This window comes from Triplophysa dalaica, chromosome 5 (assembly GCF_015846415.1).
Source record: "Triplophysa dalaica isolate WHDGS20190420 chromosome 5, ASM1584641v1, whole genome shotgun sequence".
Classification (NCBI taxonomy): Eukaryota; Metazoa; Chordata; class Actinopteri; order Cypriniformes; family Nemacheilidae; genus Triplophysa; species Triplophysa dalaica.
In genome coordinates this window covers 1187143-1201967 of record NC_079546.1, presented here as the reverse complement: position 1 = coordinate 1201967, position 14825 = coordinate 1187143, and the positions used below count along the sequence as shown (strand labels likewise).

At 42.5% G+C, this 14825-nt stretch overlaps 1 protein-coding gene across 12 annotated transcripts in view; it reads right to left on the bottom strand.

Moving 5' to 3' along the window:
• wnk1b (WNK lysine deficient protein kinase 1b) overlaps positions 1-14825 on the bottom strand; it is a 63339-nt gene that overhangs the window by 5242 nt on the left and 43272 nt on the right. For 4 of the 12 annotated variants that reach the window (XM_056748539.1, XM_056748531.1, XM_056748537.1 and 1 more), the window contains 19 exons: positions 13965-14048; positions 13723-13758; positions 12949-13089; positions 10018-10085; positions 9750-9906; positions 9552-9668; positions 9341-9448; positions 9148-9202; positions 8924-9055; positions 7709-8808; positions 7131-7211; positions 5880-5966; positions 5499-5535; positions 4905-4975; positions 4352-4809; positions 4072-4274; positions 2649-2849; positions 2031-2123; positions 1419-1460 (listed from right to left, as the gene is read on the bottom strand). In XM_056748539.1, coding sequence (XP_056604517.1) covers positions 1419-1460; positions 2031-2123; positions 2649-2849; positions 4072-4274; positions 4352-4809; positions 4905-4975; positions 5499-5535; positions 5880-5966; positions 7131-7211; positions 7709-8808; positions 8924-9055; positions 9148-9202; positions 9341-9448; positions 9552-9668; positions 9750-9906; positions 10018-10085; positions 12949-13089; positions 13723-13758; positions 13965-14048 — 3271 coding nt within the window. The remainder of the gene's footprint in view (positions 1-1418; positions 1461-2030; positions 2124-2648; positions 2850-4071; positions 4275-4351; positions 4810-4904; positions 4976-5498; positions 5536-5879; positions 5967-7130; positions 7212-7708; positions 8809-8923; positions 9056-9147; positions 9203-9340; positions 9449-9551; positions 9669-9749; positions 9907-10017; positions 10086-12948; positions 13090-13722; positions 13759-13964; positions 14049-14825) is intronic. The other 8 variants (XM_056748540.1, XM_056748533.1, XM_056748534.1 and 5 more) reach the window with 6 other exon arrangements.

Sequence of the window (14825 nt, the reverse complement as noted above, 5' to 3'; positions counted from 1 at the left end):
ATAGAGCTTACAAACAAACACATTTTTATAAAATCACATCTCATCATTTTAATGATGCCCCAAAAGGATCCCCACTGGCAGTATGCATAAGACCTGTTAGGACAGCAGACAAAGTCCGTAAGGAACTGAGAATTCTGGGTAACGTAGTCCAGAGCAAGCCATGCTTAGAAAGACAGGCACACCCTTTTCCCTCGAGTGCAAGTGCTGGGCTGAAAAAAAGACAATAAATCTACTCTAAAAGTTTCTCGCTTGATTCAAAGCAGGATCCGCAGTCCTGCAGGGGGCAGGATTACGTCAGGAAAAAGTTTTAAACCCAGCCCAACTGGAATGATGCAATTTTAGGTACAGTGCACAGCTAGTCCAGTATTCAGCCAGTCGTGTTGTCTCTGTTCGTCTGAAATAACCACACTGTACTTGCGAATACAACACGTGTGAAATAAATGTCTTTAAATGTTAAAGCCTGAGCACCAGCACAGTTTCGATGGAAAAGTGGCAAGGAAAGCTACACAGTTCGACATCAGCATTTACTAGATGACTTCCATTCACCATGTTCACCAATCTCTTGTATTTTGGCCTTCTATTTGTAAAAACCGTCCTTTAAGTCTAAATGTTTTTCTGTGAAAGTCCGAGCAGCTTCGCCTCAAATACACTGGTTTGTGCAGTGATTAAGCCCTGTGCATATAAGTGAGGCTTCATTAAACCCTTTTAATGGGTGAGAAAGCCAATCCGAACGGGACAAGGACGTACAAAAAAAGAGAGAGAGAGAAATGAGTTAAAGAAGAATGCAGATGAGCACAGAAAAAGGAGTCTGCGGTTTTGAACTGGCTTGCGTGTAATGTGATGAGCGTTCAGACCAGTCCGTTTAAAGTGCACTGGACTGCTGCGGGCGGTGAGATGTTTAGAAAGAGTGCCATTGACTCTATGTGCACAAACATATATGCATACATGTTCTGTAAACTTGGAATTTCCAGACACCCAACACCACGCTGTGTAAATGCTCTTTTTCATAAAAAAAAAATCTGGGGCCCGGAAATACAATTTAGCATTTATGTCTATGGTTTACGGTAATATAATGTTGCGTTTCTTTAAGAATGAGTTTGGATTTTAGCCCTAGTATTTAACTCAATATATTTATCTAAGAATGGAGCTGTAGGAAAATCTTGAAATATCTATAGGCACCCCCACCAGTTTTCATGTTGGTATTTTCTTATATGAACTTATATTTAAGAGATTTACACATGAACACACATCACATGCCACACTTATAACACATGAATGGGGTCATCAGAGAGGAAATGCTCAAGTCAGCCTGAGAAATGTGACAGGCCACAGGACACAAGACAAGGGAGTGCAGGAGTGAGTGACGACAGGAGAGAGCAGAGAGGAAAGGGCAGGATGTATAAAAGAGAGATAATTACTACAGAGCTGGTTGCAGGGGCAGACTTTTTTCACCATCTTCCCTGAAGCATGGAGAGAACGATGGGATTGAGAGAATCAGTGTTACTCAACATCCGACACAATGCATCATGGGAGTGCATTAAAACAAGCTAGCCTAAAGTCTTACTCAAAGCCTTTACATAATGTACTGTTTTATGAAGGGTAAAGTGAATGGAGGGAGGTGATCTTGTGGCGACTATACTGTTCTAGTGAGGGGTATTACCACGTGAGAACACACGGTGCTAGTCGTCTTTTCTTCTGACTGCTAATGGAAAACATTGCGTCTGAGTTAGAACATACAGTAGCACCTGTGTCCAGGGACATGTTGCGGTTTCATTTCCTGTTTTTTTATGTCAAAACTGAATCCAACAAAACATCAACTGGTCGACTGCGATCAATTCTTGAATTAAAATCAAACGCATGCACTGCTACATTATGACATATACGTGTAAGGGACTGTACTGTATATGTTTAGCAACATGTATGGGTGATTTTGAGATTCCTGAAAATAAGCCAATCGGGGGGCCTGGCAAAATCAAGAACCAATCACATGACAGTGTACGAAGGAGACAAAAGAAAAAAGCGTTACACACAAAGAGCCAAGCAGGGCGTACTCAGAAAACGCGTCCTCCTGCCACCTGGTTTGAAGGTCACTCTCTCCGACCCACAGCTAAACTTTATACAGCCTGTGGTACAAAAAGAGGGAAAAGAGGGCAAGCAAGAAAGAGAGAGAGAGAGAGAGAGAGAGAGAGAGAGAGAGAAAGAGAGAGAGAGATGGAGTAAGAGAAAAAGAGAGTGTACACAAATACACAGTGAGAATGATAACAGAGGTCAGTAAGGCATGAATTCCTGACAGATAGAGAGTGAAGGAGGTGAAGGAGGGGTGTGGGAGAGCAACGAGCTGCGCAGAAAAGGAGGGGAGAAGAGCGCCCCCCGCAGGAATAAGCATCAGCCCTGCAGCTCCATCCACATCAAAACATGCACCGTCTCAGATGGGGTCTCTCTGACATGCCCGTATCACCAGAAATAAGACCACAACGTTCAGAATAAATAAACACTGCTAACATGAAATCCAATTTCTCTCGATTGTATCATTTTTTGGTCTCCTCAAATTTGGAAGAAACAAAACACGAAAGACGCACGAGATCACTATATTCAGCAAACATGTGGGGTCAAGCGGTGGGCTGTGACGTGTCCGGCCTTTATTTTACCTTGCGAGGTGACGCACAAACTGGGCGCGGAGAGTGTGCCGTCGCTGGTGTAAGCGGAGCACAGGTTCTCATTAGAGGGAGAGGGTTTGAAGGACTGGAGCAGAGGGCTGCTGCCCCCATCTATCATCCCCCCAGGGGCCAGAAACGCCTGCTGGGACGGGTACACAGAGGGAGCGCTCTGCGCCGATAAAGTGCTGGCTGCTGAAACAACACACACACAGAGAAGCGCTGATCAGAGCCAGGACGGAAGATGCAGGCACACACACTGTCGTTCTGTAAAACGGGTGCCTTTTTCTGAGACGTGTTATAATTAGTGGTGGGCATAGATTAATTTTTTTAATCTAGATTAATCTAGATTAAAATGGCTCATTTGAATTCTGCCTAAGGCATTCAGAATATGTGTGCTACCCAAATAATGACTAAAAGTAAGTCTTTGAGAACGGGTTTCTCAAGCCAGGTGGTGCATTAGACCAGGGGCTCATCTCCTGTTTCCAAAATGCATCACAAACTGCTTGAGAAAGCTGTTCTACTATGATAATTGGTGATGAAAAATAAATTATGTTCAATAAAATGAATTTGTGTTACTTCCGCATTAGCTAAGGGATGATTTCTGTTTAGGTGGTACTTGAGACTGGAAGAGCTCCTACAGTACATTTAGTCATTTAGCAGACGCATTTATCCAAAGCAACTTACAAAGAGTGAGCGATATGTCATACAGGAGCCATAATACATTAGATCTCAATACAAAGTTACTGGTTTCAACTAAAGCTAGACCACTACCTGTTGAGAGAAAGTGTTTTTTTTAAACCAATTCCGCATTGCACAAGGTGCAAACAACCTTAGTCTTGTCGATGTTTCTATTGGGAAGCTTCTTAAAAATTAATATTCCCTGAAGCAAACCCGGCGGCTTCATAGCATATTAGCACGTCATGTTTGATGCGGTAATTTCACAGTAACGTTATGTTGTGTTCGGACCAAACACAAATGGCGGCTCAAGCGCGAGTGAGTTATATGTTAATGCAAAGAGCCAATAGACCAACTTGCTGCGCGAATCGCGCGAATGAAGCCCTGGTTATGAGATGATGAGGCGGCTTCTGCTTCCGCGAATGACGCGAATCACGCGAGTTGAAAAATCTCGTTCTCGCCCCGTACAGTGCAGTTAAGCTGGTATACATCCGCGCTAAAATATCAAGGTGAAAGTCATCATAGCTTGCGTAGTATAGACCCAGCTGCCAACCCAACTTTGAGAATAGATTAACCGCAACATTTTTTGTAACGCGCGATAATAGTCTCACTGCGTTAACGGCCCACCACTAGTTATAATACAATTCACATTCAGAAAGGTGACAGGGCTGACGAGGCACCTCTTTTACGGAATGATCCCATAATGCCAAGCACGAGGCAGGACAGAGGGAGGGAATACCTGGCTGTACGGGACTCTTACTGCTCTGCAAGCTGCTGCGGCTGGATTTGCTGCTTTTGCTCTTGGTAGGACGTCGTCTGCGGCCGGCGGGATTCAAAACAGGTGGGTTGATCATGCCGGGCGGAGCTTTGCCCAAACGTGCAAAGAGGGAGTCGATCTCGGCTTTCTGTCTGACGTACAGGGCCTGGCTTTCAATCATGTGCCTGACGGGGTAACAGAGATCTTAAATACCAATAAACCATCCATCACATCAGATCGGGGGAAAATGGTGAAAACATACTTCTCCCTCAGTCTGCTGACTTCTTTCTTAAAGTCCTCGTCTTCGAACTCCGAGTCATTGTCGCTGCTTGGGTAGGGGCTGATGGAGTTGTTGAGAGGGCCGGGACTCTGGGCTGGACCGTTTCCTAAGGCAGGATGGGTGTGAGGTCCCGGTTGGGGTTCAGGGGACGTCTCGCTCACCGAGAAACGACCCACTTTGGTGTCCGCCTTAGTAGTGACTTGAAAACGTCCGATGGTGGTGGGCAGGGGTGAGACGGCGTTCCGGTCGGAGGAAGCAGAGGGGCTGTCGATCCTGTCCACTGCAGCGTTTTTGAGGGGAGAGGAGGTGCGGTGCAGCGTGTGCTCAGGGCTTGAGAGGGTGGAGGAGGACGATGAGGTGGAAGATGATGATGATGTGGTAGATGAATCGTGGAAGGTGGTGGGAACCTGCGGGGAACTCTCATCAGAAGCTACTGACACCTAAACAACAGATAGAAGGAGTAAGTCAGCTCGGCGTCACATGGTTTTAACTTCCAGTTGCTAATAATACTGTCATGCTAAATCATTTGAGGTACCTGGAATCGTCCCAGTTTGTAGCCTCCAGTCACGGGCACAGCTGCTGGCTCTCCATCCAAGGAAAACGGAACTGAAAGAGCAACATCAATAAACGCCACAAATAATGGGTTCTTGTCACCTTTTTAAAATATTATGTAAAGATATTTTAATGAAAGATTGTTCATAAGCCATTTTGGGTCACCATTGACTCCCATAGTAGGACAGACTATGGTAGTCCTAAAACAGCTTATTTACAAACTTTCATTAAAATATATTCATTTGTGTTCGGCACAGCAAAGAAATCCATACAGCTTTGTAACAACTACAAACCTGTATGGATTTCTTTTTTGTGAGCAATGGGTGAACGAATTTGCATATTTGTATTATGCAGGAATGTAAAACAGCTATCAGTCAACATTAACTTCAGGGTAAAAAGGTGGATCGTTTAAAAGACAAAGTTGATCATATTCTGATCAAAAATAAAAAGACATTTTCCTCTAAAGAATAACATGCACCGATAAATCATTCGCAGTATAAACAGGATTGTGTTTTTGCAAATGTTGTTGTGTAAATTTCGACATCAAAGTTTAATCTGTGAATCTGGCAGCACACACCTGGCTGTCCTCCAAATGGCATCCCGGTGACGGAGCACTGCAGAGCAAAACAAAGACGAGTGGAATTACAATACAAACATGTAGACGCAGACTAAATGACATTTGTTCACAAAAAGGTGTGTAAGACCCGACATGCAAGACACAAGAATCTTAAACCAGTACGCAAATCAAATCAGGATTTCTCAGTTTCGACTGGTGACTCAAGACGCCCAAACTGATGTCAAAGAAGATAATCCTCTCTTTAAAATTGCTGGAGATCTGAGAGACATTGTTTGATCTGCTCTGTGTTTATAAATCATTCCAGTGTTGAATCTTTAGGCAAACTTAACAAAAGCAGACAGCTCTGGTGTTTTTCGGTCAGCCCTGTTAGTGTGCTTGTACCTGATGCGTGCCGCTGCCGACTTGGACGGTCTCTGGACTCAGAGCTCGTCTCAGCTGGGCATCCAGATCCTCCAAGGGCTGCTGAGACTACACAATCCATTTCACCAATTAGTCAAGTACATTTAAAAAAACACACATACGCTTTTTCCTTGTGGCAAGTGCACGCAAATCCGACATGGGAACAGTGAATCTAATTAAATCCAGCAGTCTCTTACAGTAAGTTAAAAGTCAGATGACCATTGCCTGGAAGGGCTGAATGCTTTTAATCCAAGTTAAGGTTTCCTGTCATGCTACAGCTCAAATTGGTATTCAAATTGGTCGGCGTTCTGCTGTTCCTGAAATGTTTTGTATGGCTCGGCTAAGGGCCAACAAGCACTTTGAAACTAATTTCCTCTTTTAAGAGGCAGATGAAAGATATTGCTCTGATTCTACATAAACACACAAGATTTAGTGTGAATCACCTCGGGCCAGAATGTAAAGACTAAACTGAATGTGAGGTCGAGGACAGCAGGTTTTAAGATTGAGCCGAGGAAAATTATAACAATTTGGTTTGGCATCTAAATGTATCAAACCAAAAGATAATCAAAACTACTGATGATTAATCTTTCCTTTGGCTATATAATTTAAAATATGCATAACTTACTATTAAAGAGTACATAACATGATATCATGGAAATTAAATTTCACACGTTTTACATCACTACATATAGTCCCCGCCTAGGTTTTGCTAGGACTGCCCGCGAAAACTTAAATCTTCTCCCCCAAACACTGTACCTCGTGAGCCTCATTCGAGGTAGACCAATCACATCAGACTAGAGCATCTGACCAATCACATCAGATTAGGCTAGTGGAAAGGAGGGGATTAGAGCGATTCATGGCGGAACGAAGAGTCATTCAAGAAGTAAGGTATTACGAAATAATTGTGTTTTTACACCTATGTAAATAAACTTGTTGGACACTCCATATACCAAAGTAGGACCTTAAAAATCCCTAGTTATGTACTCTTTAACAAATAAAGTATGAGGGTTTCGTAACACGAATATGCATTACTATATGTGAGAACATGGTTTGACAAAATCCATTTCTCCAAGTAGAAATAATAGAGGAGCGAGTTAGTACGAGTCAAAGGTCATGCTCCTATTTGACCTCACAGGATAGCAACACTAGTTATTCATGCTCCGTGTGTTTCACAGGAAACGATATCCAAACTTAAAAGCACAGCGTGATAGAGAGAGAAAGCAATAAAGGCACCTGGATTAAACAAGGTCCTGGGAAGGGTGGTAGGTGCTCTGATGGTGGTGTGCCAGCCTGATCGAGGCCAGCAGGCAACACCTAATGAATGAAGACGGAAAAGAAACTAAACCATCGTGAAGAACAAGTGCTGGCAGATACTTGACTCTGAGAAGCTATCTCAAGCTACATGCAGCATACAGGAGCCAAAGACTCATGTTTGGGAAGTTGAGTTGTCTCCATCATGCTAGCTCTTGGTATATAATTTTAGAGTTAGTTGAGTCACATGCTAGAGATGCACACTTAAAATCTCATGCATTTTGCCACGTATGAAATTCTGCCATGCATAACATGTGATTCAAACAGACTATAACAGGTTTTCATATTGTTAGTAGTTGAGAGAGTAAAGTTAATAAAATAATAAAAACAAGAAAATCTGTAAAGATGTCAATCTTTTTTTTAACTGGCCCTTTACTGTTTGTATAATATTTATTATCAATTGTAAAATATCCTGATCGTATTTTCTTTTGATCTTGAGTGAAGTCTGAACAATTTTCATAAACATTTTCTCTTCAACCATTAAATTAGCCATTGCTCACCGGTAACCTTGACAACGGAGCTTTGGATGGTGTTGTCTGACTGTAGCCGACAGGGGTGGATCCATTACCCATGGCGGTCATCGGGGAGCCCGTTTGTAGACCGGAGGTGCTCAGGGGTAAACTAGAGGGAGGGAGGGGGGTACCACTAGGGGTGGCGCATGTGGTTGGGGAGGAGGTGCCAGGGACGCTTGGGGTCGCCATTGGGTCAGACGTGATATCGGACTGGGCAGATGGCGGACCGGACCCCAGGTCCATAAAGAGAGAACGTAGTTTCTTATCAAGAGCTTGGATGTCATCAACGCCCTTTCCCTGCGGGTCGCTGTCGCAATCCACACAATGAATGTGGCTCTGGTTGGGCACGGTGGAGGTTTGAGGTTGGCTGTTTGTGGTGACAGGTTGGAGGGTGGGTACCTGCGGCTGGGAGTCTGCGGAGGGAATTACAGTGGTGGGGATGGTGGAAGGTGCGAGCTGGGGTGTTTCAAAAGCTGTGGTGGGAACTACAGTAGGCGTGAGTTGAGCAGTCGTGGAGGGGATGAACGGGTGTTCGGCACTGCCGCCGGAAACAGAACCCACAACATTCACAGGAGCCACAGGATGAGGGAGCGATGCGACCATGCTACCCAGCGCTGGCACAGGAACTGTTGCCTGGGGGAACGGTGTAGAGACGGGCATGGTGATGGCAGCTTGCACAGGCAGAGATGAGGGAGATGTAATAACACTGATGCCAGTAGGTATAGATGGCTGACTTGGAGGCAGAGGGGGCTGAGACATGGGCAGTGAATGGGTGGGTGTGGAGGTCATGGCAGAGGTTGGCGTCTGTTGAAGGGTAGGAGGTGGTGATGTTGACCCCTGAGGGTTTGCTGAAACAGTGGGTAAAGATGCCAAATATGTTACTTCAGACACATGTGCTAGTGGGGGAGAGACCATCAGGGCGGTGCCAGAAGGCACGGGTGTTACAGGGGGCAATAAAGGGGGCATTGAGGTGTGGAGCATTGGTGGTGCAGTGCTGGGACCGGGGTCAAAATGGCCCTGACGCATCTCCAAAAACGCCTGTTGTAGACTGACTACGGACGCAGACGTTGAAAGCCCAAGACCTGGTGCTGCAGTCGAAGCAGGTGTGAAAAAATACAGAATTAGGATACGGTTGCATAAAATGTCCAACAGACGAACTTGAACCCAAAATCTTCATTTTCTTATCTCTTGATTTACACTCACAGGATGAAGTCTCTTGACCCACAGGGACTGAGCTGAAGAACTGGTCTTTCAGCCTGGATTCGGGCACTGGACTTACGATAAACCTGCGGCCTGCTGAATGGACCACCAGGGCAGCTGAATAAGGCGGTATGCCTGAAAGAACAAGTGAAGGAGAGACCTCAGTCCTGACATGATATTAGCATGGGACATTAATTTGTCTATCATGCTAAGATCATAAACTTTACCTTGTTCAAGGGGTGCAGAGATGGTGGGCAGATGTTGCACATGATCATTGACCGCCTGTTTGGACACATTTAAGTTGTTTAGACAATGTTGTCAAAAAAATATATATTTTTGTGTAACATATCATACATGGTCTACAATGCAAACTATGTCATTCTGCCTTATGACACTACGATGCTATTGAGCATAGCTTACCTGGCTGCGTTCTCGCTCTACACCTTTCTCATCAGCTGTCTCTATGACCTCCCGGATCTGCTCAACGAAGGACTCGCGCTCGCTTTCTAGAATAAATTCACTCAGAACCTAAAACAAAAAGGAGGATATTGCAGAAATTGTTTCTGTCACATCAAGTTCATTGGGCATATCTGGTTGGTATTAAAAACATGCAGGTGGTGTATCAAGTTACCATTATTTGTGCAATTTCCTCTGGGTTATCTCCGTCTAGATCAAACTTAAACGTCACCATTTTTCTGTTGTGTGTTTCCAGCTGACATTCTGCAACTCTGTCGCCCATGCTTGAGATCTGAAACAAGATTGAGATGTTTTTCCCACTGTAACTCACCAAAAATCCTCAGAACTTATTTCCAAAATGTAGCAGACATACATTAAGGACGTTGAGCTTGGCTTTAGAGTTCTTGTCGTGGCGCGAACGACTGCGCACTGATCTGCGCTGGTGTCGTTTTGCCGAACGACCCTCATGTCTGCCGCCCGTTACGCCATCATTCCCATCACTGAGCCCAGATGCCACGTCAGAGTAATAACTGAAAGTGTAAAAAATGTTTTGATGTGCTAGCACTTTTTATCAAATTTTCCTTTTTTGTTTTAATAATAAACCATTACACATTGTGAATCTGGTAACTGAAGGATCTTACCTATCCACAACAGGACCTTGAAGTTGTGTCAGCTCTGTTGTCAAAGTCTGAGCGACGGTGTGAGGAGTCTTAGATGAGAAAAAAATGATTAGAAGAAATAAAGGCTCAAATCAGGCTGACTCTTTGTGAAGCAAAGGAAATAAACACACCAAGAGAGAAAAACAATAAATTTAATAATAAAAGACTATCAAATCAACCTCATCATTTCACTTTTTATCTTCCCAGACAGAACGACAAAAACTGAAAGACCATGAGATGACGGTAGCGAAAGACAAACGCAGCATTACCACTAGAAATAATCTCATTGTACATGTACAATGACAGCAAACAGCTTAAACTAAAAGTTAACCAAATCAGTCTCTGGTACCAAAATATCTACCTGTCTGCCTGATTATTTAAAACTAATGAAAGTGTGATTAAGGGGAAAGAAAATATTGTGAATAGTCATTTTAGTTCTATTAGTTTAGTTAAAGATTTATCAGCAGGTACTTATAAAATAGAGCCTTATTTTTTTTAATTGCTACAGCTCTGATAAAGAAGCCTATAACCTCTATCTTTACTTAAGTTTAACTTCAAACGCTATTCCATGTACATGGAAAACAGCCATGGTTATCCCTTTGTTGAAAGGTGGAGATCCGTCAGAATTAGATAATTATCGTCCAATTTCAAGATTATCAGTAATGACAAAAGGGTTTGAATCGCTTGTTAATGATCAAGTTAAACAGTTTTAACCAAAAATGAAATTTGAAATCAGGTTTCAGATCAGGTCGTTATACGTCTATTGCAGTAATGTTGGTCACAAATGATGCTATAAATTGTTTGTTTAGAAAACCACATTATTTGTTTGACTCCGTGGATCATAAACTTCTGCTGCAGAGGCTAGAGTATGTTGATTTTAGTGAAATGGCTATGAATTGGTTAATCAGAGTTCAGTGGGTCTCAGCTGAGAATTATATTTTAACAGATCAAAAAATTACAAACGGAGTTCCTCTGGGATCTATATTAGGACCGATTTTATTTTCAGTTGATATTTATTATTTAGGGTTTGGGATTATCTCAAGTAAAATAAATCCCTATGCCGATGACACTGTTATTTATACTGTAGGGCACTCTTTAAATCGAGCCTTGGAGCTTTTGCAAGAATCTTTACGGTCATTGTAATGGTCATTGATAAACTTAAAAAGGATTTTTAACTCTTAAAAATCTAAATATATGTTTTTTTCTCGTAGTAGTATCAAATCAGACAACCCTTTTTAACATTACAAGGAGAGTATATAGAAAGAGAAAAAAAGTTATAAATACTTGGGTATATGGCTGAATGAAAAGCTGGACTTTTATGTCAATATTATACCTAAATTGGGTTTTCTATATCGAATCAAGAAACGTCTTCCTTATGAAGCTAGAAAAGTATTTACTCAAAGTTGTTTCCTTTAGGTTGAAGATTATGGGGATGTGCTATATATGCATGCAAGTTTAACTCTACTTAAAAATCTGGACTGTGTGTACCATGCTGCCCTACGATTAGTGACTGGTACTTCTTTACGCACTCACCACTGTTCCTGGTATGAATTAAGAGGCTGGTCCTCCTTGTCTCAAATGAGAAAAATATACACATGTTGTTGTTCATTGGCAAGGCAATTAGGAAAATTACCTAATTATATCTGTAGTCTTCTATTTTATCACACTTGTAATTATACGACGAGATCTTCTACCAAATTGCTTTAAGAGTTTAAACAGAGTTTTGCATAACTGCATTTTCTTTGAATGCACCTTTTTTGAGGAACTTTTGATCTTGCAAATTGATCTCTTGGTATGCACTAATTGTTTGATGTGTATGAAGTTGATTTAAGTGTAACTTTTGTGCTGCCATTTTGGCCAGGACTCCCTGGAAGAAGAGATTTACATCTCAATGGGACTATCCTCGGAAAATAAAAAACACTATACACTAATGGGTCGAGAGCTAGTCGGGGGCTGGCAGAAGTCAGTTCCAGGTACCTGGAATGGGGTGTCTGCTGGCAAACATGGATGTTCGGCAGGGGTGGGGACTGTGGCCACAATGATGGTTGGCACTATAGGTTGCCGCGCTGCTGAGGGTGTGGGTATCGGCTGGGGCAGGGACCTCTGAACCGCTGTGACTGGAAGCAGCAATGAGGGTACTGATGCGGGGGCCAAGGTCGGCACGCAGGGAGCCTTATTACAAAGCTAGGAGAGGTAGCAGAGGGGCAGGTGGATCAGATTGATCGCTGGGTAGATGGAGGACGAAGGGGGAATTGTGTTTACTGGGGTGGTGCAGGGACCAATCAGTGAGGTTGATGGAAACCGCAAGGCCTGATTATGTGTGAGAGGAGCGATGTCTCAATAAACCATTGCAAAAACAACAGACGGCATGCCTTGGAGTGAATTGAGGATTACATCAACACAAGCAAAACAAACATCAACTTTAATTTACGAGCCAAACAGTTATGAGATTAAATTAGCAGGGGCTTCTTTCTATGTGCCTAAAAGCTGTCGCTACACAACAACACATTAAACTATTTAGTAAAAAATGGACTTGTGAGATCAACCCATGTGTACAGTTATATTCAAAAGCAAACGTGGAGAGAGCGTCTTTGTGGTGGAACACAACACAATGCATAGTAACAATATGATCTGGGCTTCCAGGACAAACAGGTTTTCCGGACAAAACATCATAGCACTAAACAAGGTGGACTCATCTTTAAACAATACCCAGATGACGTACATGCAACATATACAAACAGCATGCTAGAAAACACTGCACATAAGCTCATCTGAGAAAGACTTATACACACACAGGTTAAAAATGAAAACGGAAACAAAAACTTCCAATGAGGAAGAGGCTTTATCAGTCAACATGAAATGGCATTCAGCATCAGTGCAAAAAAAAAAGTAGGAACTTGCTGTGTGTGTTACCTGTGTGGGAGGAGGCCCGGTCTGCAACTGTGTCTGGGAGCCGGTCTGAACCACGTTGGGAGGCTGTTGAGGAGCTTGCTGGGGTATAGACACACCTGGTTGGGAAGGTGGTCCCAGAGACACCTGCTGCAATACAGGAGCCTAAATGGAAAACAGAAGAGCCACAGCCAGGCACAAATCTTGATTATTTTACTCTTTTAATATTACTGCAATGCTGGGAGGAAGAGTGCTGAAGAAAAACATAAGCCCATTTTCCATGAATGACTTTGCTCTCTCACTCTCTCAATTTTGTCTTGATCTCACTTAAACTTGCCCTGTCATGTCTGTGCAAACTACTTACCTCAAATAAATATACTTGGGAATTGGGAATATGCCTTTGATTGAACCATTTAACGCCACAAGACTTTTTATCCATATATGTTATAATTTGGGACTAATTTACAATTTGCTTTCATCTACTAAAAGAAGAGTCAAACTTATTAACAGATTCCAGAACATTACTTAAAACCACCATATTCAACTTTATGAAGAAACAGAAACCAAATCTTATCACAACAATCATTCTCAAATTAGTTCTTCAAGAAAAATGTATTAAAGACCCAGATTTGGTAATACTCGCATTTGCAAGCTTCCGTTATTTAACATCTAAATACTGTGCAACATTTCAAATTGTGCAAATAGTAATGAAATGACAAACTAAAACAAAAGATTCAGTTAAATGTAAGAAAGAGAGAGAGAGAAGGCAGAGAGAGTGGAAATGGGTGTTTTCTCTACCTGCGAAGGGAGCGCTTGGACGTAGTAACCTCCATACTATAAGAAACAAATACAAGACCGTTTAAGTGAAAGGCACCTCTGATGTCCACAGCTTTCATACGCAGGAGAGAATCCAGAGCGAAAACAAAACTCAAAAAGGTCTGGAAGTGTTTTAAAGGGGAGTGATTGGTTTGCCTTTGCTCTACATCTATGCCAATGGTGAAGGAAAAGAGACCATGTGATTGGGAAGAAGGACGTCTTACCTGCTGAGGAGTGGGGACGGCCGTTGGGGTGCTGCAGGAAACCAAAGAAATTGAACTTGTGGACTGCGGGGGAACCTGCACCTGCTATGAGAATTGAAGAAATATGAAAAAAGAGAGAGAGGATGGTGGAGAGCGGTGGAGAGATGGAAAAATTAAGTCAAATCCACATCTTGGCTCCATCATAAACAAAACTATTCAACTTTAAAATACTGACTATTCATACACAAAGCGAGAACACAGAGTAACATAACTCAGGTCATGGTTCACTTTTTGTGTATGCCTTTCACATCTCACAATTAACTGACAAACAAACATCAGGGTGTTAGCCAGGGAGTGAGTAGGCTTCATGCACGTGACTCTACATGACTCTTAGGTAGCTTAGGTGAAGGTTATACCAGAACCCAGGGATGCACCCTGAGTGTACTGTAGTTTGTATAACCAAGGAAGCTTTTCCTAAAAACACACTGCTGGATTTGACCCTTAGAAAGCTGCAAGTATACTTGTCTTTCAACTTCTCTTCTCTGGGATACAGACAAGTATAGTTGCTCCAGACATAGATCACCTTACCTTGACATTGTATCGAAGTATCTACTCATTATTAGTACGAGGCTTAGAAAGCAGCAGGGAATAACGAAATTAAAATAACAATGGTGTCAAAAGATAAAAAGAAAAGTTGCTTAAAGATGGGGAACAGAATGGATCTGCGGGATGACATTGATACATAATGCCAGCCTTCTAAGGGTTATAAGTTGACTTCTAAACAAAAAAAATGTGTTGATACTTTTTAACTGATGCTGTATCTCAACTTGTCCGTCACAAAGACAAAATTGGAAAAGGTGAAAATCACTAGGAACCGTTTTA